At 34.0% G+C, this 25,451-nt stretch overlaps 1 protein-coding gene and 1 long non-coding RNA gene across 2 annotated transcripts; one reads left to right on the top strand and one right to left on the bottom strand.

Annotated features, from left to right (window-relative positions):
• The first annotated feature begins 114 nt into the window (after positions 1 to 114).
• Positions 115 to 1,401, top strand: LOC113315445 (putative F-box protein At1g19160). Its single transcript, XM_026563720.1, has one exon. The coding sequence runs from the start codon at positions 115 to 117 to the stop codon at positions 1,399 to 1,401; it is 1,287 nt and encodes a 428-aa protein (XP_026419505.1).
• Positions 1,402 to 20,222: 18,821 nt separating this feature from the next.
• LOC113317008 lies at positions 20,223 to 23,547 on the bottom strand. Its single transcript, XR_003343175.1, has 3 exons — positions 23,367 to 23,547; positions 23,067 to 23,146; positions 20,223 to 20,891 (listed from the first exon to the last, which is right to left on the bottom strand). It is a non-coding gene; the product is annotated as an uncharacterized LOC113317008 (long non-coding RNA).
• Positions 23,548 to 25,451: the final 1,904 nt, after the last annotated feature.

Genomic DNA, 25,451 nt, shown 5'->3' on the forward strand with positions numbered 1-25,451 from the left:
TGTACAGATTAGCATGCAGCTCCATGCGTGCGGATTCTGATTTCTGAAAGTTGGGTAAAATTCTCTCTCCATATATAGGTTAATATGTACAGATTAGCATGCAGCTCCATGACAATGGAGAATCTTCATGAGGAGCTAGTTACGGAAATACTGTATCGATTACCCGTTGATTCAATTTTACAGTGCATCCAGGTATGCAAGACTTGGCGAACTCTGGTACGTAATACTTTCTTTGTCAATAAGCACTATCTTCACCAATTACGAATACTCCTTCATGAACAACAACTTGATGTCGATAACTTATTGGATCATCATAATACTAGAAGCAACATTACTCTAGGTCAGATTTTCTTGATTGAGAAAAGAGGCTTCAGAATTCAGTATGTCGATGAAAACTATGATTACGAGAAGAATAATATTTTTGGTCATGATCATCTTCTTCAGCCGTTTGACCACTTTTACAAGAAACTGCTTGCAACTATCAGGGATTCTAGGGTTCAACGTAAATATAGTGACTATTTTCTCTATCCGATTGGATCGTGCAACGGTGTGTTATGTTTTTTGCTAATGTACAAGTCCTTTGAAGAGGTTCCCTTCTCGTTGTTGACATATCCTTTGTTTGTCTGTAATCCTATTACCGGGGAATACGTCAATCTCCCAAGATGTGGTGTAAAGGAGAAAGACTTCCCCATTGGGATTAGGTGTGGAATTGGTTATGATTATTCTAACAATGTGTACAAGGTAGTTGTTGCATTACACAACATGCATGAACTTGAATCACAGCCTAATCGTGTACAGGTGTACACTCTTGGTGATGTCAATGGTTGGAGGAATATAAAAATTCCATTTGATTTATCAGGAAGGTGTATTCATATAGACGGGACATTTTTTTGGCTCGACGATGAGCGGTGCAATATCGTTGCTTTTGATTTGACAGATGAAGTTTTTGAACTGCTCCCGAAACCACCTTTCTGCACCCCTAACAACACTTATTACAGCAAGCTGCACATATTAAGGAAGGGTTTGTGTGTTGTTCTTGAACATAACCCAAACTTGGAGATTTGGTTGGTAAAGAAGAAGAAGAATTTGCAGCTGCATAACAGTGGTACCGGAGAGAGAACAGATTGTTGGAGTTGGATGAAGGAGTTATCTATGTCGTGGAAAGAGCTAGGGCTATTCAGCATGACCTGGGATTTACTACCGGTCACTGTTTTAAAAAATGGTCAAGTCCTAATTTGGGATTATAAAAAGAAGGCATTATTTCTTTTCGACAAGAGAACTTCAACTGTGAAAGAGGTCATAGATGATGATGTTCTTCAAGTGGGGTATTTCCGTTCACTGCCTCACATTAACAGCTTTGTTTCACTAAAATCCTTGGGAATGAAGTCAAAGTGGATTTGAAAGACATAATTAGCGGGGAATTCAAAGCTAAACCAAGCTAAAAGCTAAATTCCGTATGATTAATTTTGCTCAAACACTTATCTTGGTAGCTCGGTGGATGATATATATATATGTCTGGATTATGTCAAATACCGTATTTGTCATTAGTGTTGGAAAACGGTTACTAAAAAATGATTTTTAAGGTTTTATAATAATTTATATTTTTCTTTATGAATGAAAATTTTATTAGTCCCACATCGTGGAGTTTCCATGTTTTAGTTGTTTTAAGAGACTATATAAGCATTTTAGTCTCATATCTGGGAGTTTTTATTTTTAAGTTGTATTTGTCAATTATATAAACAAATTCGCAACTTTTGTAAGATCTATGGGAAATGGGTTGCTCTATATTTAGAGGGACCCCCAAAGGAAGATATTTTATATGTTTTCTCATACGTTCGCGATTTTCCTTAAGGATTTTTTCGGAGTTGCCAATCTCAAGTTGAGCATCTACTACATATGTTAATAGTAGATGTATTAGGGTGTTTTATGTTGGTAGGATGGTCAAGGACTGGATTAGGAAATCTAGTTGGTTAAGGAAACCAAGTACTTGTGTCCTAAGTATAGAAGCTTAAGAGGTTTGTTCTTAGAGCTAAGTTAGGAAACCCTATACTTGTAGGAAAAGTATTCCTTGTTAAGGAATGAGTCTATTCCTATTGATGTGTATAAATAGCCATAGAGAGAACTAGAGAAAACACACCAGAACTAAGTAAGAGTTATCTTCTTCTCGTATATAGGCTTTGTATATTCCAACCTATACGGTGATATATAAAATTGCTGAATCCTTCCTGAGGATTAAACCTCGTTAAATACTTGTTCTTCTTGTGTGTGTGATTGTGTTCTTGGCGATATTGAGATACCTCGTAGTAGTGCAAACCTAACGCTTCCGCAAGCTTTTGGCACAACAATTGGTATCAGAGCAAGGAGACGTATACGGGTACTCAAATTGAAGTTGAAGTGAAGGTATTTTTCTGAAGATTGCTTGAGGTAATACTAATCTCAAGGGTTCTGTTTTTTATCTATATTTGGTTGTTTAAAAACAATGGTTGACGGAGATAAACCAGTTAATCCGAAAGATCCTTTAGGAGAACATTCAGATGCCACAAGTAAAAATAAAGAAACAAAAGAAGAAATACTTCATTCACATAGATCACAACTCAAGGTAGAAAATTTTACAGGAACCAATAACTTTGGTTTATGGAGAACGGACGTAATTGATGCTCTTGTTCATCTTGACCTAGAAGAAGCTCTAGAAGATCATCCAGTTGAGATGTCTGATAAGAAGTGGAACAAGATGAATAAATTATGTCTTGCTACGATACAGGGGTGTTTAGCAACTGCAGTAACAGTTAATTATCAGCACGAGACTTCAGCTAAGGATCTCTGGAAAAAGCTAGAGAAGGAATACCTTGTGAAGAACGTGTCCAATAGGATACATCTTAAAAGAAATTTGTATCGCTATAACATGAAGAGAGGTGCAACCCTAACCGAGCACCTAGATTCATATAATAAACTTCTTGCTAAGTTGGTTAACTACGATGAGAAGATCAACGACGAGGAACCTTTGTGTCTGATAAACTCTCTTCCTGAAAAGTATGAACCCGTGATTAAAGCATTAATGCACGACAAGGATAAGATGACATACGCTGAGGTCACTACAGCATTGCGTAGTGAGGATTTCAGGAAGATGGATCGTGAAGACCTTGCAAGTGAAGCTAATAATGATTTGCTTCTTGTAAGAGGTCGTTCATCAGACAGGAGAAAGAAGAATGGTGGTTATGGCAAAGGTAGAGGACGTTCTAAGAGTAGAACACGACTGCAGAAAGATGAGTGTGCTTGGTGTCATGACTTTGGTCATTGGGCTAAGGATTGTACCAAGCGTAAGGCAAGAGAAGGAGATAATAGTAATACCGAGGTGAACATTGCTAAAGGTAATGAAGAATCATATGATGCTTCTGATTTCTTGCTAACTGTGACACCATCAGCTTGTACTATTACAGATGGTACATGGTTATTAGATGCTGGAGAAACGTATCATATGTGTCCATATCGGGACTGGTTCTCAAGTTTTGAAGAGCTTGATGGAGAAGTACGTATGGGAAACAATCATACCTGCAGGGTGATTGGAATTGGTAGTGTTCGTATCAACATGCATGATGGTATGGTTAGAGAGCTGAAGGAAGTAAGATTTGTACCTGACATAAAGAAGAATCTGATTTCCCTTGGAACTTTAGAAGCTAAGGGCTATAACATAGTCGCTGAAAATGGTGTTCTAAAGGTAATCTATGGATCTATGGTAATCATGAAGGGCACACGTCATCATAACTTGTACTACTTGATTGGGAGTACAACAACATGGGTATGTCTATTTCTGAACAAATCGAGAGTGCAACTACCGAGAAGACAAAGATATGGCACATGAGACTTGCACATCCAGGTGAGAAGTCGTTTCATAGGTTGATTCAACAAGACTTGTTGAAAGGTTTTATTGCCTGCAAGTTAGCATTTTTTGAACATTATGTTAATTGCAAGAAAACAAGAACAAGCTTTGGCACAGCTATCCACAATACTAGTGGAGTTCTTTACTATGTTCACTCAGATGTTTGGGGTCCTTCCAAGAATGCATCATTGGGAGGGAAACATTGGTTTGTGTCGTTTATTGATGATTATTCTAGGCGCGTATGGGTGTACACCATGAGGCATAAGGATGAAGTCATAGAAATCTTTGTGAGGTGGGAAAAGGCGACTGAGACTCAAACTGGCAGAAAGATCAAAGTACTATGTTCGGACAATGGTGGAGAGTACAAGAGTGATCCATTTTTGCAAGTATGTCAGGATGAGGGGATAAAGAGGCACTTCACAGTTAAGAAGACACCGCAACAGAATGGGGTAACTGAATGCATGAATCGTACTTTGCTGGAGAAGGTACGATGTATGTTATCTAATGCTGGATTAGGTAAGGCGTTTTGGTCTGAGGCAGTTACGTATATGTGCTTTCTCATTAATAGGTTGTCAATCAGCTGCATTAGAAGGTAAAACTCCTATGGAGAAATGGTTTGGTAAACCAGCTTATGATTATGACTCAATTCATATCTTTGGTTGTCCTGTGTGGTATCATGTTAGTGAAAACAAGCTTGATAGCCGTGTCGTGAAAGGAATCTTTGTGGGTATGAAGAATGGAGTAAAAGGGTTCAAGATTTGGAATCCAGTTGAGAAGAAGATAGTCATGAGTAGAGATGTCACATTTGATGAGATGTTTATGGTAAAATCTTGGGGTTCTCGGCAGGTGGAGAACAGAAGCACCAATACTAGTGAGCCTTTGCAGAAGGTGGAGATTGATGCAACTCCACCAATTCCAGTTAAGTCTGTATCTGTTGAGAATACTTCTAAAGACATTGGGTCCTCAAGAGAAGTAGCTACTGAAGTTCCAAATGATAGTGACGCTGTTGAGGAAGAGGAACAAGAGTTAGTAGAAGATACAGAAGCTACGTTCATGGAGACCATAGCAACCAGCAAACTGAGAAGATCAACCAGGAAGCCTGGTTGGATGAATGATTACATTACTTATGCATTACCAGTTGTTGAAGATTGCACTCCTACTTCCTATTTAGAAGTTGTACATAGTGCAGAGTGTAAAGAATGGGAAGGTGCAATGCAGGACGAGATAGAGTCTATTTACAAGAATGGCACATGGATTCTTATGAAGCTTCCGAACGGTAAGAAGGTCATAGGATGCAAGTGGGTATATGCTAAGAAAGAAGGATCTTCGGTGAATCAAGTTCGCTACAAGGCAAGGTTAGTTGCAAAAGGTTATGCCCAAAGAGAAGGGATTCACTAAAATGAGGTGTTCTCTCCGGTGGTAAAACATTCATCAATCCGTATTTTGTTGGCCTTGGTAGCACAATATGATTTAGACCTAGTTCAGCTAGATGTTAAGACGACGTTCTTACATGGGGATCTAAAAGAGGAGGTCTATATGACTCAGCCGAGTGAGTTCAAGGTTGCTAGAAAAGAAGATTGTGTATGTACACTGAAGAGATCGTTGTACGGGCTGAAACAGTCTCCAAGACAATGGTACAAGCGATTTGACCAGTTTATGATAGGCCAAACATACACAAGAAGTCACTATGACCATCGTGTATACTTTAAGAAGATACGTGATGGGTCTTGCATATATTTTCTCTTGTATGTCGATGATATGCTGATTGCATCGAATAACAATAAAGAGATTGATAACTTGAAGAAAAAGTTGTCATCTGAGTTTGATATGAAAGATCTGGGAGAAACTAACAAGATTCTTGGCATGGATATTCAACATGACAAAGAGAAGGGTAAAGTTTGTTTGTCTCAAAAGGCATATTTGAAGAAAGTGTTATATAAGTTTGGTGTCTATGAAGGAACTAAATCTGTAAGTACTCTCCTTGCTGCTCATTTTAAGTTGAATGCTCGTATGTCTCCCACTACTGAAGAAGAGCGAAAGTATATGGCCCAAGTCCCATATGCTGAGTCTGTTGGTAGCTTGATGTATACGATGGTATGTACAAAGACAGATATTTCACATGCATTTAGTATGGTCAGTCGTTATATGCATTGTCCTGGTAAGGGACGTTGGCATGCTGTGAAATGGATTTTGAGGTATCTTTATGGTACGGTTAATGTTGGCTTGGAGTTTGTGAAGGATAGAAGTAACAATCAGTTGTGTGTTGGATATGTGGATTCTGACTATGCTGGTGATTTGGAAAAAAGACGTTCAACTACAGGGTATGTATTTACCGTAGCAGGGGCACCAGTAAGTTGGAGATCAATCTTGCAGCCTACTGTGGCACTTTCAACTACGGAGGCGGAGTATATGGCAGTGACTGAGGCATTTAAGGAGGATATATGGTTACAAGGTTTGCTAGATGACTTAGGAGTTGTGCAAGACCAACTGCCGGTGCATTGTGATAGTCTAAGTGCAATTTATTTGGCTAAGAATCAAGTGCATCATGCTAGAACCAGACATATAGACGTACAATTTTACTTTGTGAGAGAAATTCTTGAAGAAGAAGACATTCTACTTGTGAAGATCAATACCAAAGAAAATCCAGCTGATATGTTGACTAAAGTAGTATCTGGGATCAAGTTTCGAAATTGTTTGAAATTGATCCACATCCTTCCAGTTTGGTGAAAGGACCTTTTTGCGGTAAAGGTTCTTTTGAACCTGGCGGAGGTCTTCTAGCAAGGCCATTTAAGAGAACTACGATTTGGTTTTATTCCTATTGAGGATACGTAGGTAGCCAATGATGGTTCAATTGACGTTGGAAGATGGAGGTGATTTTGTCTATTGATCGTCTCATGCATGAATGCATGATCCGTGGTGGAGAATTGTTGGTAGGATGGTCAAGGACTAGATTAGGAAATCAAGTTGGTTAAGGAAACCAAGTACTTGTGTCCTAAGTATAGAAGCTTAAGAGGTTTGTTCTTAGAGATAAGTTAGGAAACCCTATACTTTTAGGAAAAGTATTCCTTGTTAAGGAATGAGTCTACTCCTATTGATGTGTATAAATATCCATAGATAAAACTAGAGAAAACACACCAGAACTAAGTAAGAGTTCTCTTCTTCTCGTCAATAGGCTTTGTATATTCCAACATATACGGTGATATATAAAATTGCTTACTCCTTCCCGAGGATTAAACCTCGTTAAATACTTGTTCTTCTTGTGTGTGTGATTATGTTCTTGTCGAAATTGAGATACCTCGTAGTAATGCAAACCTAACGCTTCCGCAGGCTTTTGCGCAACATTCTATCCTGGAGATATCCGTCCTATGAGGGCTATAGCATCACTATTGAGTGTATACGGACGCTAATATTTAAGGGCAACGTGTTGAACACGTGACTCACTCTGTTTTTCCAAAGTTTTGTCTTATTGTTGTTGCGGAGATATGGGGAGCTCGTCCGTTTCATCAAATCGATCACTTCCATTATAAATGAGCTAAGTATCAATAACTTTTTATTTTTTCCTTGTTTTTGATTATTTCACCCAACAATATTAAGACATTAGAATTTTTAATAATCGAAAATGGTTGGTTTGTGAATCATGGATGTTAATTGTGGAGTGAAAAACAAAAACGAATGTTTGGTCATCTGTAGAGTTTCGATTTTATCTCTTAACCTATAAGGAATTTCAATGCACCCTTTTGACACAACGTAGTAGACATCCTGATAGTTACCCACGTAAAATTTCAGAATTTTTGGAGTTATAAAAGTAGTTTTTTGATATTTTACAAAACAGAGAAACGTTCCTGAAAAATTCTGACGGACAGAAACTTGTTGTTAACTAAAGTAGTTTTTATGGGTAACCATGAGTTTTTTGAAATGGTGATTCAAAAGAAGTTTGTAGATCTAGATGTTATCTTCAAAAATCATATTTTATTTTCCGATTCGGAACTAAGGTTTGTGAGATGTGGTATTTTAGGTGATTGGGAAATCACCGTTCCTCTAGTCAGAGTATAAACGAAGATTGTGACATGAAACTGGAAAGGGACATGGTTAACAAGCGCATGTTGATGAACACAATTTTTCCAAAGCTGAAAAAGGTATGGGAACATCAAACACAACTCTAAGCGTAGTTTTCTTAAGAAATGTATGTTTCGTAAACGTGAATCTAGCATTACTTTAATTAAGGGTGATTTTTATGTGTGTAAAATCCTAGATGTACGGCAGTAAATCGTAGACAACATAAAATCTTAATAAGTAGAAAGTTAATGCTAATTAATTGAAACAAAGTAGAACGATTTTTGGCATGATGTCGGAAGTTATTTTAATAACCAATGTGAGAGACCAGTAGGTGGACTCTGGAGCCACCAAGCATGTTTGTTGAAACAGAGACATGTTCACCTCCTATCAGAGGATAGGAGATGTCGGGAAACTCTTTCTGAGCAACTCATTTGCGACAGAGGTTCCATAAAAGGGAAAGGTCGAGCAGAAGCTCATATCTGTAATATTCTCACATTGAATGAAGATTTCATGTTCCGAGCATATGTAAGAATCTTGTATCTTGTTCTGTTATAGATGGTAAATGATTTAAAATTATTAATTAAATCCGAAAACTTGTTGTAACTAGGCAGTGATATTTTAGGCAAGATTTATAGGACTTTGGGTCTATATAAACTTAATGGAAAAACTGATAAAGTGAACATAGTTGATTCTTGTGATTTCTTTGTGTGATTGAATGTTTTGCGTGGTAGACTTGGAACCTTAAACTTTTTAGTCCATGCATAAACTGGCCAGCATAGTCTGCGTACCCAAATTTAGTTTGGATTTTGAACACAAAAGTGGAATCTATATAGAATCAAAATATGTTATAAAACATTTTAGCACAAATTTTCAGAGTAATTCTAAGCCCTTAAAATTAATTCAGTTAGGCCTAGTTGACATGAATTCAACCCAAAACCATTGTGGCAAAAGATGGTTTATAACTTTCGTAGATGATTGTACGAGGTACTATCTTGAATACTTGCTTAGGGATAAGGATGATGCCTTAGAATTCTTAATATGTATAAACTTGAAGTTCAAAACCAATTAAAAGCCTTGAACATAAAAACCGTTTCCTTAAGGAGATGAAATTTCCATGTTGGTTAGTTCAGGATTACCTGCGGCCTTGTGGGGGGAGGCAGTCCTCTTAACTAGTATGTCCTGAATAGAGTACCCTTTTAAGGATCAGATGAAACTCCATATAATTTATGGAAAGGTAGATGACCTTCTTATGAATGCGTCAAAGTGTGGGGGTGTTTGACTAAGATTGTAATTCCTCTTCCTAAAAAAACTAGATCGAAACCAAAAATATTGATTATGTCTTCATATAGGATATGCTGAGTATACTTATACATATAGATTTTTGGTTGTATGTTCTGATTTTTTCTGACTTTGCTGTGAATACTATTACATAATCTAGGGATGCCGAGTTCTTTGAAAATGTTTATTCTTAAACCTGTACCTCATTAGAGATGTGTTGTTGATCTCCTAGTTTTATTTTCAAATAGTCATAACTTATCTTAAAGTAAGATGAAGTTAAGGTTGAGCCTAAGAGAAGTAAAACAATTAGAATTGAGACTTCTTATGAAGCCGACTTCATAACATGCCTAGATTAGTCTAAGCCTTGGACTTGTAAAGAATCCTTGATATATACTAAAACCCTACTCTGGTAAGAAGCTTCATTTAGTGAAATGGACTCAGTCCATCGGAACCAGATTTTGGTGCTCGCTAGTTTACCTCTAGGGAGTAAGACCATGGGATGTAATGAGTCTTTAAGAGGAAACATTAGATATATGAAACTGTGAAAAAAAAAATATTAGGCTAAGTTGGTAGCTAAAGGCTATAAACTAAAAGAAGGTGTAAATTTACTTGATTTTTATTCACTTGTGACGATAATTACTTATGTTGATATGCTAATTGATATTGCTTCCATAAACAACTTGGAGATACATCAGATGGATGTTAAGACAGCTTTCCTAAAAACGTGAATTAAATAAAGAAATTTACATAGACCAACCTGAGGACTTTTTAAATAAACACGTAAATAGTGACATGGAAAATTTGATAATGTGATAATGTGTAGTGGATTTAAATTAATGAATCTGACAAATATATTTACAAGTAACTTGTTAAGGATGCTTGTGTGATTGTGTGCTATTATGTTGATGATATGCTTATACTTGATACAAACATAGATGTGATTAATTTCACTAAAAACATGCATTGAATGAGAACGTTGACTTGAAAGACTTAGGCCCTTTTGATGTAATCTTACGGATGAGGATTAGAAGATAATCAAACATTTATAGTCTTAGTCGTTCTCATTATGTTGAATTTGTGCTTATGAGATACAATCAGTCTGATTGTAAGCCTGCGTGCACTCCATACGATTCTTTTTGTAGACTCAGAGAAAAATAAGGGTAATGGAGTATCTTAACTTGAATACCCAAAAGTTATAGGATGTCTGATGAATTTAATGAACTGTAAGAGTCCAGACATTGCCTATATTGTGAGTAAGTTAAGTAAATATAATTATAGTCCAGAGCAAGAGCATTCAGATGCACTGAGTAGAGTATTATGGTACCTAAAATACTCTATTACCTTTTATTTAATTTATGAAAGGTATCTTGCTATCCATGAGGGAATTTGTGATGCAAACTGGATAGTTGACTCAGAGGATTCTAAGTCTACGAGTGGATATGTTTTCACTCTAGCATGAGGGTTTGTTTTTTGGAAGATTTCCAAGCAAACATATATTGGTCAATTCATTATGGAATCTGAGAGTATTGCGTTAGATAAAGCACGAGAGGGGGCCGAGTGCCTAAGATGCTTTTTAGAAGACATTCCTCTCTGGCATAGGCCTGTGCCAGCTATATATATATATATATACATTGTGTTACCCAATCTATAACAGCTAAAGATAAAAATAATAATCTCAACCGGCGTTATTTACATTGATTGGATAACGTCCAAGAAGAATATCGCGCAACCTTTGACGAAAGGTTTATCCAAAGAGATAGTTAGAAATGCATCGAGGGGGAAGGGGCTTAAGCTCATAAATTAAACTTGCTATGAAGGATACTCAACCTTGTTGACTGGAGATCCCAAGGTCAAGGTTTCGAATGAGACAAATAATTTGTGCTTGGTAAAGGTACACACCATCAGATAATTTTATTCTCTATCCCTTCCCTATGGTGTAGACGTGATAGTGTGACTGCATGTGAAGGATGACTTTTAAGAAGTCTTAATGAGTTCTATAGTTTCAATTTAAGATTGAAGTGGGGTGTAGCAGTAACACTCTTTATCGAAACTCACCTATATTAATGAGGAAGTGGGGCCGCTTCTTATGAGAATTTGAGCTTTGATTCTCTAGAGCATTCTGAGAAACAGGATATGTCCTGGGCAAAATTGGACAAAACGACACGAGCTTGGCAGCAACCTTGGAGATATCATCCGTGATTGTTATCGAGAATTACATCAAGCGCTAACAGTTCAAGAAATAGTTCACTGTCTCTAGCAAGTAATCCGGTAATATCTCACTATGCAAAGGTTCAAGACCTCATGGACACTTCTGCCTAAAATGATATTTCCTGCGTTTTTTATATGATTTTCGTTTTTGATGGTTTTGGTATTATTGGAAATTAGGACCTAAGGGTCACTAAGGGTTCACTAGTTCATACTTTTTCACTTTGGTGAAATATACCTTTAGTCTCACCATGTGAGTACTAAATATGAAAGCTCTCTATACTATTATGATTTGTGCAATCTTTATAGTATGACCCTGGGGTCAACACACTTTTGTGTGAGGGAGGACAAAGAAATGACTAGCATGATTTCAACACTTGCACGATCTTTCTGTATGTTCAGCCAATTCGGTCGTGGGATTGGGGTGTTGATTTACCAAGAGCTATATGTGTTATTCATGTTTTATTGAGTTTTCATTCATGTGGGGGATTGTTGGAAAACGGTTACTAAAAAATGATTTTTAAGGTTTTAATAAAATTATAATTTAGTTTTTTCTTTTATGAATGAAAAACTTATTAGTCCCACATTGTGGAGTTTCCACGTTTTAGTTATTTTAAGAGACTATATAAGCATTTTAGTCCCACATCGGGGAGTTTTTCTTCTTAAGTTGTATTTGTCAATTATATAAATAAATTCACCACTTTTGTAAAATGTATGGGAAAGGGGTTGCTCTATATTTAGAGGAACCCCCAAGGGAAGATATTTTATATATTTTCTCATACGTTCACGATTTTCTTAAAGGTTTTTTCGGAGTTGCCAAGCTCAAGTTGAGCATCTACTACATATGCTAGTAGTAGATGTATTAGGGTGTTTTATCCTGCAGATATCCGTCCTGTGAGGGATATATCATCACTCTTGAGCGTACCCGAGCGCTAATGTCTTAAGGGAAACGTGTTGAACACGTGACTCACTCTGTTTTTTCAAAGTTTTGTCTTATTGTTGTTGCGGAGATATGGGGAGCTCGTCCGTTTCATCAATTCGATCACTTCCATTATAAAGGAGCTAAGTATCAATAACTTTTGATTTTTTCCTTGTTTTTGATTATTTCACCCAACAATTAGTACAAAACAAAGTTAGGCTAAGTTCGCCAAACTATAACAGGGAGGTTCGAACTCATGACCTATTGTGGCATAAGAGTGACCTCTAACCAGTGTTCCACCTTGGTTGGAATTAATATAAAAGATAAATCAACGATGGTGGTTTGTTCAACTTAAATATCATAATTGTTTTATTAATTACTATTTCACTAATTGCATATAATAAATAGTTTATTCATTATAAAGTGTTTTATTAATTAGTGTTTCACTAATTGCTCATAATAAATGACTAATCATTTTTAATTATAAATGTTTTCTTAAATTAATTATAATATTTGTTTCTATTAATAAGTAATTTGATAAATAATATCAATAGACATTTTTGGCGACAATGAGTAGTGAAAGAGGTGGAGGCCGAAAGATTAGCGGTGGTTAAGGGCGGATCCAAGCACAATTATATTTATTTTTGTTCTTTTATCGTAAAATGGGATATAAAATCCATTTTTCACATGTATCCAACTTGCCAAGAATTTTTTCTCCCTCTTTCCTCAAAATCCTGGCTCCGCCCCTGGTTTTTGGTGGAAAAAGTAATGACGGCGAGTGCTGGTGAGTAGTGATGGACAACATTAATTTTATGTTTCCGTTACAACATCGATAACATCGTAGTGTGGAAGATGTGGTTGGTTGTTTTTAACACTTTTGATAAATGAAGGTACCATATATTTCAGGGATGATATCATACAAGAAAATATTTTCATGATCGTAGTTGGATCACCCAATGGTACCCCTGTTATCTTTGGTACTATATAAAATTGATTGCAATACAAAAAAGAATATATACACGGAAAAAAAAATAATGAAACTAATCAATTGACCACATTTTGTTCAATCTAAACCTCATACATGCCATTTGTGATGAAAATTAGAATTGCGTCCAACAACCTACATAGGGTAGGTGGCAGTGATGGTGGTAGTGCTGGAGTCAAAATTAACATTGCGGAGGCCTACTTTAAAAAAAATGTAAACTTTGGTGGACTAAACCATAAATATATATGGATAAAATATTATTTATAAAATAAACTAAAAAAATTATGTAGTTATTCAAAATTTAAGGGGTTAGAACCAGGTTAGTCAACCCTTGGCTCTGCCACTAGAGGTGGTGGTAAAAAAATGGATTCATACGGTTTTATGGTGGTGGCGGGTATTGGTGAACAAAAACATATTATGCTAATTTCGTAACGCTAATATGTAACGTTATATTAGTATAAAGTATAACACGTGGTTGATCATTCTGATGTTAAAATAAACTCGATAAAACACATGTCAATTTTCAAAAATTGCTGCAATCAATTGACATGTTATGTAATAACTAAACGAATGACACGAATCAAGATCAGAACATATGAAATTATTTATTATTTATTTGTCTGTGTAAAGAGTGGTCAGGATTTTTCCTTGGCAAAGATAAATTTACCACTGGGGTTTGTTCAACTTAACCATTTTTAAATATTTTATTAATTAGTGTTTCATTGATTGTTAATAATGATTAATTAAATTTCTATTATAAATGTCCCTTTAATAATCTAACATAAATACATAATTTTACTAAAAAATATATTAGTTCTAACGATGGAGGGTGTTTGTGAATGGTGGAGGCGGTAACATTACTATTGGTGGAAGAAATAGTGGCGGCGGATGGTTTTTATGGTGGTGGGTGTTGGTAATAGTAGTGGATAACAATAGTGATAGTTTTTGCTTTTTTGTGAGTTTTATTGACCGAGTAAAAAATAAATCTTCACAAAACATGTAACATTGTATTGTGAAAGATATAATTGGTTGTTTTTAGCACGATTGATAAGGACAAAAATCAAATATTTTGAGGATGATACCGGAACGTATAAGACAATATGATCATGACTGTTGGATCACCGAAACAGTATCCTTATTATATAAATAAAATTGGTGTACCCGCGTAAGAGAACATTATCGCTCTCTCAAGTACTATTACATTCTTTTTCCTGAAAAACCATAATGTCGAGTTGTTTCGCGACAACTACCTATAAAGACAACAACGTACTTTCACTCAATTCCCGATATAAAACCTTATTGACCGGGAAAATGTATTTACATTCTAAAAGATTTGTTTGAAAATTATGTTTGTTCATCAAAATCATCATAAAAAACTCTAAATCATAAATCTAATTTTTGCCTCCGATGTTTATAGAATATTTTTTATATTTTACATTCTCAAATCATGCGACCTCTTAATTACAAATCAACAATATCAAATTACGGATCAATATGTATAGGTTTCATTCACTGGGTTAGAAGGTATAGTAGATACATATGGGTAGATCATACAAAGCAGAACATGAATGAGAATAGTTCAATAATTTGGTCAAAAAATAAGGTCATAAATTTAATATTAACTTTCTATAGGAATAATTAGATCCGCTTCGATAGGAGCCGATTAAAATATGGATTAATAATAATTTCCACGTATGACTATTGCAAAACATGGTTTGGCTAACTCTGCATATGTAAAGAGTGGCCAAGATTTGTCCTTCCTCAATTGCTATGTTATGTGAGAAGAAGGTGATATCTAAGATTGAGGTACAATTCAAATGTATTAGATTCATACCATTTACAACTGGACGCCTTGAAAAAAAACTGACATGTTGTTATTATTATTACATTTAAGGGATACATTGACCACACTTGTGCAAATAGCTCACTTCGCAAATGATTGGTGTTGCATGTACTGTCAAATTAATTAAGAAAATAAATATAGTTTCCTTAGTAACAACACATTTCCCATATTCTTTTACAATTTTAAAAACCTTATCATCTAAAACACCACAATAAACAATATTTTTGCAGATGTCCGGAACATGAAGAACTTCATTCAAAGTGAGAGTCTTGTCAGAAGTGAGTTTGAGCCCAACTTTGCTTTTTCCTACCCGAAGCTGCAAATGAGTTACCCATATATAGTTTCTCGCCTTCCCCTACCTTATTATGAGAGGTGAACATATCTTTGTTTCCACAGACATGTTTGGTATCACCAGAGTCTACCCACTAGTCTCTCACATTTGTTACCAAACTTACTTCAGACACCATGCCAGAAAATTCATCTTTGTTGTTTTCAACCAAATCAACATTATTTTACTTTTTAAAGTCCTTACGGTTGTTACAGTGAACCGCCATATGTCCAGGATTTCCGCAAGCATATAAATCACCCTTAAGGCCATAAGCAGTGTCCGGAATATTTTGGATATAGTAACTTAGACCCGATGTAAGACTTATGTTCTTTTCTTTTTAGTTTTCCCACAATCTATTTATTTAAGAAAAATAAACATTGCAAATACAAAACATCAACAAAAATTGGACAAATTGTGGTTGACAATAATGGCTATTGATGCTCCGGAAACTGCAAAAGAAAGGAATTGTTGTAGAAGAATTGTTGGGATATACAACGGATTACTTGATACGAATGAAAGAGGTATAACTATTTCGATTATGAAATCACATAAAGTTCATAGTAGAAGATGGCATCGAGTTTAAAGTTAGTAACAAACATAATATGGCTAACTAAAATGTTAAAAAACAAATAGGATATATAAACTTAGAAAGCCATGGGACTTAAAGAGGCCAATTTTGAAAAATACAATCTTAGAAAGCAACGATCCACAATACCATAAAAATTTTTTTTATAAATATTCAACGTATAAGATGTCAACTTTTGGTAAAGGATCTATTGACAACTTATTAATTTGAAATAGGATCAGGGAGTACAATATGTGTTCAAGGTTCTTTATGAGGTAATGTGTAGCCAGATTTTATTCCAAGTGAAGGTAGGAACATATAGAAGTGACAAAATGTCCAAGACTTTTGAAGTTACCAAAGCCTTCGTTAAGACGAACTGATGGGAACAATACTTTGTTGTAGATTTAATGGAAGAGGTTCGCATATATACAATCCCTTCGAAAAGGTAATGGGTACACATTTTAAACATTGTCATCTAATGGATGTTGAAAAATTACAGGAAAATCATGTCACATTGAAGAGTTTGTATCATCCATTCGATGCAAAAAAATACTATTCTATTTGGAGGATCGACAACATGACCATGATAGATGAGTCATCTAGAGCGAAATGGGAGCATGGGGAGACTTTTATGAAAGATATTAATTAATTGATTTCACCGAGATGAGCGTTGCTGACGACATATTTCCAAAAAATATTTAAACTTCCATGTTCATGTAGAGCATTATCTCATTATAAGCAATGAACCTAAATAAAAAAGTGTCTGGAAGTAAGATTATATTTCTTTCGTTTAAGAAAATTTCCGGAGGTAAAATATTAAAGAAAGCGAACAAGAAAAAAAGAGAGGAAAATCCCAACTATTTTTGTGACAAACCCATATTAAATCAAGGAGTTGATAAGTATTCGGGACACAAATTATACAATATATTAAAAATGAACCAACAACGGCACGGGTTAAGGGATAGTTTACATATAAAACACAACAATTATCACAATTGCATTTGTTTCATTTGTCGATCTCCAGAAGTTTTAGGCGTTCTTTTTTTTATATGTAAAAAAATCCATTTAAGCAATACAATTGAAGATGCATCATAGGTTTTAACGCGGAAATTTTTGAGGAACCCAAGTTTGGTTCCTCTCTCTTTCAGAAACCCATCATTAATATGAGTTAAGATATATATATAGCCCAAAATATAAGATGTACGGTTAAGATTAGTAGTTTTGAGTTGATATTACATTTTCATATTTATAGGATGGCTAAGATAGAGTCCAACTTTGTGCACCCCTCTAAAACCGGGGTGCACATTCCGGCTTTCCTAGTTGGTTAACGAGAAAACCACCTCTTTATTCTCTTTGATTTTACAGAACTAGTCATAAAAATCCAAGGTGACCAACTTTTTGGTACAAAAACCCCGTTCAAATGTTGGGATCCATTAAAACTCCATTTTAAACAAAATTGATACTAAAACCCCTAAATTTTTAAATTTGATACAAAAGCCCCATATTTCAAAATTTGGGGTTATAACCGTTGATTTTATAATTTTTTTAACTTCCCTTTTTATTCATTTTCTGTTTCCTAAAATTACGTCAAAAACAAAAAAATAATAAAGACTACTTAGATCTTCTTTACAACGCCTCTTCTTCCTCAAGTTCTTTGAAAAATGTAGGGATGGTCATGGGGCGGGTATGGGGCGGGGATCTTGTATCCCAGTCACTGTCCCGTTCAAAAAAAAAAAGAAATTTGCTATTTAGTCCACAAAACCCGATTCGGGTTAATATATAGTCCAGCGGGATAAAATATTTGCTGGCTGGTCCAACAAAGTTTCAAAAAGCATAAAATTACCAAGGTAACCCTAATAACACGCGTGTCACAAGAAGAGAAGAAAACACGCTACAAAAAAAAATCATCTTTCTTCTTGTTTTCATCGACATTTCATTCTTCTTCTTCATCAGTTTTTCAGTCTTCTCCAGAGAAAAGAAAATCAAAACCCTAGATTCAAAAAAACAACAATAAAAAATCAAACAAGTTACGGAAAATTTGAAAAATCGTGTGGATCTTAGATACTCTTGAAGAAACTAATGTTAATGAAGAAGATTTTATTGATGCTGATTATGATATGGGTTTACATATAATTAAGGTATGATTTAAGTTTTTCAATTTCAATTTTACATCAAAACTAGGGTTTTTTCAGTTTCAAGTTTTTCTTGAAGAAATTGATGCTAATCGAAAAATTAATGTTTTCAATCTCTTATTAACATCAATTCGTTGGTGCAATGCATATCAATATATACTGTAATTAGCATAACAGATTTTGAAGCTATTTAACAGGTATTTGTTGTAATTTTTTTGATCTTCTTCAAGTTTTATTTCTTAGGGTTCGTATTTTTTTTGTAAATTTTTGTTACAAAATTACTAATTTTATTGTTACTGCTATGAATTTGGGGTTTTTGTCTGTGTAGTGGAATATTGGAAGTTTCACAAAAAAAATTTCAAGTTTGGCATATATAAATTTAGGAGTTTTCAGATTTTTTCTAAACCCTTAGTTCATGCTTGAATACATATAAATATGTAGTAAGGGAAAGAGTGATTAGTTGATGATATGTACTGTATAAAATCCTAGCATAGTTTATGCTTGGACATATCGAAATGTGCTTAGGAAAAAGTGATTCGTTTATGTAGTACATGTCAATATGTATCCTTGAATACCAAAGAAATAATATGAAGTATGTGTTAATACAATACATAGCAATATGTATTGTATTGTTGAATACAAGTAGAATTCATCAGCGCTACATATCAATATGTATTATCGAATACTTGGATTGCATATGCATCAGGTACATACCAATATGTATTGTCGAATACTGATGGATATGTAGTGTTGTTGAACAGATACTTTTGAAGTACACATACATCAGTACATATCACCATGTACTTGATGTATTCTTCTTACTTTGTTTTCAACCAACTCTCATTACCTTAAAATGTCAATATGTATTGTTTGGATATATATGGATAGTTAATTAGTGTTTCGTGTATAATTTAATAGTACATATTGGCATGTGCAACCCTCTTTTATGCTTGGATATGCATTGGTACACATCATTCTGTAGATTAATGTTGTTTGTATGATTTAATATTACATATTGGCATGTATTATGTAGAACATATTGACATGTACTGTGTAAAAAACCTCTTTATGCTTGAATAGATATCAATACATATTGACATTCACTGTGTAAAAAACCTCTTTTATGCATGAACAAACATCAGTACATATTGATAGGTACTACTGAATACTTAGATCACATATCAGTATGCGAGAACTTTACAAGCTAGTGACTCTTGTCAATCCAGCAAAAGAAGAAAGATCCATCAGTACATATTTATAGGTACTACTGGATACTCAGATTACATATGTATTACCTTGCTAAAGAAAAAAAAACTCTTTGTTATTTTGCTCAGGAAAAAAATTGTTGCATTAGAATTGTGTTTTCGTACATTTCTGTTAAAGTAATGTGCTTGTTGTTATGGATAATATGATATACATGTGAATGAACTATAATTTTATTATTTATACATGATCATGATATTAAACTCTGACCACCTTTATGAACTACAACACCTGCAAGAAGATGGCACGAAAGGAGATTTAGGAAACTTATGCAAAATGCCATGGGAACGAAAGATGTGAGAGTAGATGTCTGTCGCACAAACAAATCTGGGAAAAGGGTATCCCAAGAGGATTTAGTGCAAAAAGAAGATCTATAATCACTTGTCACTATAGCAGGTTTGAAAGTTTGGGCACTTAGGTTTGAAAGAACTGATGATTGGACTTATTGTTAAAGAACTGTGTTTATTTTTTCTAGCTACTAGGAGGACTGAAAGAAAGTTTTGAGAACATTAAGATTTTAGTACTTTTAGATTGTTTTTTTTTTTGATTGGGTTCCTAGTTTTGTTTGCAGGAAGATGACAACATCTTTTTGGATAAAATGTACGCACTTTTTTGTCCATTATGTCTACAATGAAGTTTGCAGTTATAATGTCAAGTATTTTTCAAGTAATATCAAGTCTGTTTTATTGTATAACATGCACTTCATCACTATATACCAGGGATATAAAAAAAAAAATAAACGTAAATAGAACTCTCAAGAATGCTAGAAAATCAACACAATGAAAATCTTGTATAGTTTAGCTATTAATTGGGATTGTTTACAGATATTGTACTCTCTCATGAATGAAAAAGTAAGATACAGAGATATCATCCCTTTTGAGATGCGAAAATCAACTCCATCCAACGATTTATGTTGATGTTTCTGGTTTTCTTCTTCTTTGCAATTCTAATATTTTGTATAATTCTTTAGTACATATCGATATGTACTGAGTAAAACCATACTACATATCAATATGTACCGAGTATCAAAACTACTGAAAGACCGACATTAGAAACTATGGATCTCCATTTTCCAAGGACGTCATTGTGCAACTTCTGCAGGAATGATGAGAGTGCAATAAATTCCCCCATATTGTTAAGTGCACTATCAAAATGAGTCGCTTTTGGAAAGAAATGAGGGAGAATGTTGATGCAGTCCGGAGACTACTAGATAGAACAAATTCTGCAGTAGATATTTATGTCCACAAATTTTGCGAGTCTTTCATTCCTATAAATAAACTGTGCATTTATCTGAGACATAACATGAGTTCTGTGGGCATCTGACGACGGAACGACATCCACAATGCTTCCATCTATTATGACCACAGGTCGCAGATTCCTTGTTCTTACTACCACCACCATTCCTGCCACCCCCTACTTGGATATATTCAGAAAATTCAGCTGCAAAAACAAAACAATATCTAAATAAATTAACCAGGTAACTTTAAAAAATAGATGTATTTCTAATGGTCACTCTTATATAGGTTCATATCTATTGTAAGATATAACCCCTATAATAGGCAGAAATTCATATAATTGAAATCAATTTTTGAACAAAATCCCAAAAAAAAAATTAAATCAAAACAGAAAATTGCAGCACGTATACACATGTATTGAAGATATTGAAATATACTGAGTAAAACAAACTAGATAACAACTGCATATTAGTAAAAAAATAATCAGTTTAGTGTTACTTATAGATACATAGAAACTATATGAAAAATCTAATTCAAGACAAACATGATGCATAGAACCAAAGACAGTTTCCAAAGTGTGACCAAAAATAAAGGGTAAAATGAAACTATATTTAGTTCTGGAATCAAAATTGTCAAGCAGTGTGCAAGGGTTTAAGCTAGAATACCCTTAGAGTTTGAGAGGTTAATGGTCTAAATACTCACAGTAGCACTTGGAAGGATGTACATGGTATCACATCATTCTATTGAGAGAGCATGCATTATTTTAGCAAAAATGGATACTTATAACATATCAGACAACACAAATTTATAGGACACAAAGAGTCAAAGCTTAGCATTGACACCGGTACATATCGATATGTACTGGGTAAAATATGGTACATATTGATATATATATCTGTTAGAGTCTACAACAACACCCTTTAGCTTCTTTTTCTTCTATTGGTTCTTTTTTTTTCTGCAATTAAAAACTGCGTTAGACCCAAATTTGTACCACATTATAAGCAAAAATTTGCAAACTTCTTTAAGCTGATGAATCTCATATGATATAGCAGAATAATTTTACAACGCTGAAAACTCAGGAAGGCTACTAAAAAATATGGTATATCAGTTAAATCTCTTTAACAAGTGGTTTCAGTTCAATAACCTACAACCTTATTATTTTTGAGAATAATCACTCTACCACTGATTCAAATGAATATCAAAGTACATATATACATGTACTAAAGACAACAAGCTTTTGTGCACCAGTTGTTTCTAAGTTCGGCTCTACTACCACCTACCCAATCATCAAAAAATTCTTCCATTGAACATGTATATTGCTTCTACCCACTCACCAGTTAAACCCCCACATTCCTACTAACGCAAATCCTATGAAACTCAATTTCACGTAAACATAACCTCAATGATACGACTGCCTATTATACATCAAGGTAAATATAACCCCCCATCTTCCTAATAACAATAATACAAAATCATTAGTTTCATTTCCTTAAAGGTTCATAGCTGCTGTAAGATATAAGCATAAATTCATGTTTGTAAACAATTTTTCAACAAAAACCCAAAATTTTCAAAGTTAAAACAAAAAACTGCAGTACGTATGAATATGTACCGAAGAAAATAAGAAACGAAAGCCTAGTAGATATTGATATGTTCTGAGTAAACACCTAGTAGATATCGGTATGTACTTAGTAAAATCTAGTAAATATTACATTACATATATACATGTACTGGGGACAACAAAAATATCTACTGAATTGACAAAACACAATAGTAAAAACCTAGTAGATATCTAGTTTGGAGGTTGAAATAACTGACAAACTTTCCAAGTGAGAATATTATATTCAGTACATACACATATGTATCATTTGATCATACATACGAATGCACATGTCTGGATCTGAAGGAGAAAATCTCAATTAGTTTTTTTTTTTACTTATTCATATAAGAACTGCTAAAAGCAACTCTTTCGGAATCAAAATCCACTACAAGCAAAATATAAAAATATACACATGAAAATGCACAGAGATCCTCAAATTAACAAATCCAAGCATAACAAAATCATTTAAAAAAATTCTTCACATCCACTAACTTCACAAAAACCAAAATGGACAAACTCGGACAATTGCACTGAGAAAAAAACAACAACCATTATACATATCATTGTGTTATTCTCAAAGTCGTAAATGTATCAAACTAGCAAATAATGATCATAAATAGGATTCATATGTTTGCATGTCATTAATTACGAAGTAAAAAAACCCATCGGAATTCAATTGAGCATAAGAGTCTGAAATTTAACTGTAAATGAAAATTTTGAACAAAAGATTTTGAAAATTGAAGAAGAAGGTGATAAAAACAGAGGAAATGAAAAGATTATTACCTGAGATAATAAGGGAATTCATCGAAAGTAACATTACTATGTTTTCCATCAATAATATGTCTTCGCGGATCTTGTTGGATCTGTTCAAATGATATAGTATTACTGGAAGAAGACAAATTTGATGAACTAACTAAAAAATTAAAAAATTTACACAAAATCTATGAGAACGTTTATAACAAATCTCCGCTCTAATTTCAAATCAGATAAATGAACCAAAAAAAAAAAAAAAAATCAATTTTGATTTTTTATAAATCCTAAAATGAAATTTCTAGAACAATTCATTTTGAAACAACAATATACCTGAAATCAGAATTTGAGAGATTAGTGGAGGGCTTAGCTTTTTCACTGTTGTTGATGAGATTTTCTGATTTTTCCAGTGAGAAATTTTCCTCATTTCATACCCGGAGGTTTCTTCAAGAGCTACAGAGAAAGTAAAATAGAATTTGGTTATGCATCTTATTCTACGGAAGGGTAGTTTTGGCTTTTGAAAAATGCAATTTATATCACTCACACGTGAATAGGACTAGAAGATAAGTTTTCTGGTCCAAAAATATGTTCTTGGACCAGCGGATAGTTTTGTTCTCGTGGTGGACTACACAATAATCGGTCTTGAGTTTTTTGGATTAACTAGTAATTGCTAGAAAAAAAAACCACACCCTCCCCATTACCCGCTTGATCTGGGACGGGGCGGGTATGGGAAATACCCGTACGGGATGGGTTTTTTTACGAGTTACCCATAACATTAAGCTGAAATATGAATAATTAATGATATCTTATACTTTTACCTTTCCTTTTATAATATAATATAATATAATTTCTTAGTTTAAATATAATATAAATAGTTAATGATATCTTATACTTTTACCTTTTTTTTTTATAATATAATATAATATTTTAGTTTAAATATAATATAAATATATAAAATCCTAAAATGGGAACGTACGGGACGGGTATGGGGCGGGGACCTAGAATCCCATCCCCGCTTCACTAATTTCGGTTATTACCCATACCCAACCCCAACCCCAACCCCGTTTATACGGGTAAAACCCTACCCAATAGGGACGGATATTCACGAGGATAGATTTGGGTGGGGCAAATGGCCATCCTTAGAAAAATGGCTTCACCTTGCAGAATTGAATATTCACTTTCATTGATCAAGCAAATCAACCTTATTTGATAACCCATCCTATATTATTCAACCATCAAATTAAAAGGAGCTTAAATAACGTTTTCAAAAGTAGGTCCAAATTTAAACTTCCGAAGTCTATCGAAAATGAACTCTGTTCCTGTAATGGAGTATGAGTATCTTCTCTAATAGTTCATAGCTTCTTAGATGTTAACCATAATCCAATCTTACATCCCCTCAGTACTGGATAATCCAAAAAGATAAATGAACAAAAATATATTACTTCGTACCCTAATCATACAAACAAGTGATGTTTTTAATTTGATTTCGACTTGTAACTACTGAGTTTTTCATCAGAGATAAGATTGAATCAAAACCCAAATCCGAAAACTTAAAAATAGATGAAACCCTAAGATTTACAATTGAACAATCAGATTTAATAAATCGGTTTTGTTAACAATCAGACTTGATGTCTTTTTTAATTCCAACAAAAAAAAGTAATTACCAAAAAAGTTTTAAAATAAAGCAAGGATTATTTTAACCAATCAGAAGAACCGGAATGTGCATCCGGTTTTACAATTGGACTCGCTAAGATAACCTTTATCATTTATTTATTTTTCTGAAAATTAATTAGGAAAAATAAATGCCATTAAATTCGGTCAACTATCCTACCATTATTTTCGGTCAACTAATTTGTTACCATTATTTTTCGAATTTAAGCCCAATTAATATGTTTACATCCTGGCTATTTTTACATTTTTTTTTCAATTTAAACAGTATCTAAATCTTACTGTCTTTTTCAGCCAGGAATTTTGGTCTATTTAACCAATTTTGTGTTGTATTTATGTCATAACTCAATTTTCGTCTTCTTATTACACAAATATTAAAACTTCCCATCGTATTTTCATACTGAAGACCTCTTTTGTTTTTTGTTTATACATAAAACTTGCAAGTGAAAAATGGATCATCAGTGAAGGGTGAAAATTGAAATTTTCAATATATGGGTGGTAATGACGATGTTTCACGAGACGCGATTGATTCCGAGAAGTAAAATTTGTGATTTCATTGGATTTTGAAAACTAGAATTTTTCTGTGAGTTGGTGATAATTGAGATTTCCAGAAAATGCAACCGATCTCAACTTGTGATAAATACGATGTCGATTTTCACTAAACGGTAAAAATTGGGATTTTCAGATTTTTACAAACTCAATCCATGAAAATTACGATTATCACAAAAATATGAAAACTGAAATTTTCAC

The sequence above is a fragment of the Papaver somniferum genome, chromosome 10, assembly GCF_003573695.1.
Source record: "Papaver somniferum cultivar HN1 chromosome 10, ASM357369v1, whole genome shotgun sequence".
In the NCBI taxonomy this organism is placed as follows: domain Eukaryota; kingdom Viridiplantae; phylum Streptophyta; class Magnoliopsida; order Ranunculales; family Papaveraceae; genus Papaver; species Papaver somniferum.

Bases quoted from the DNA above. Each gene is read 5' to 3' on its own strand.
- LOC113315445 (XM_026563720.1), top strand. From the start codon at position 115: ATGGAGAATCTTCATGAGGAGCTAGTTACGGAAATACTGTATCGATTA.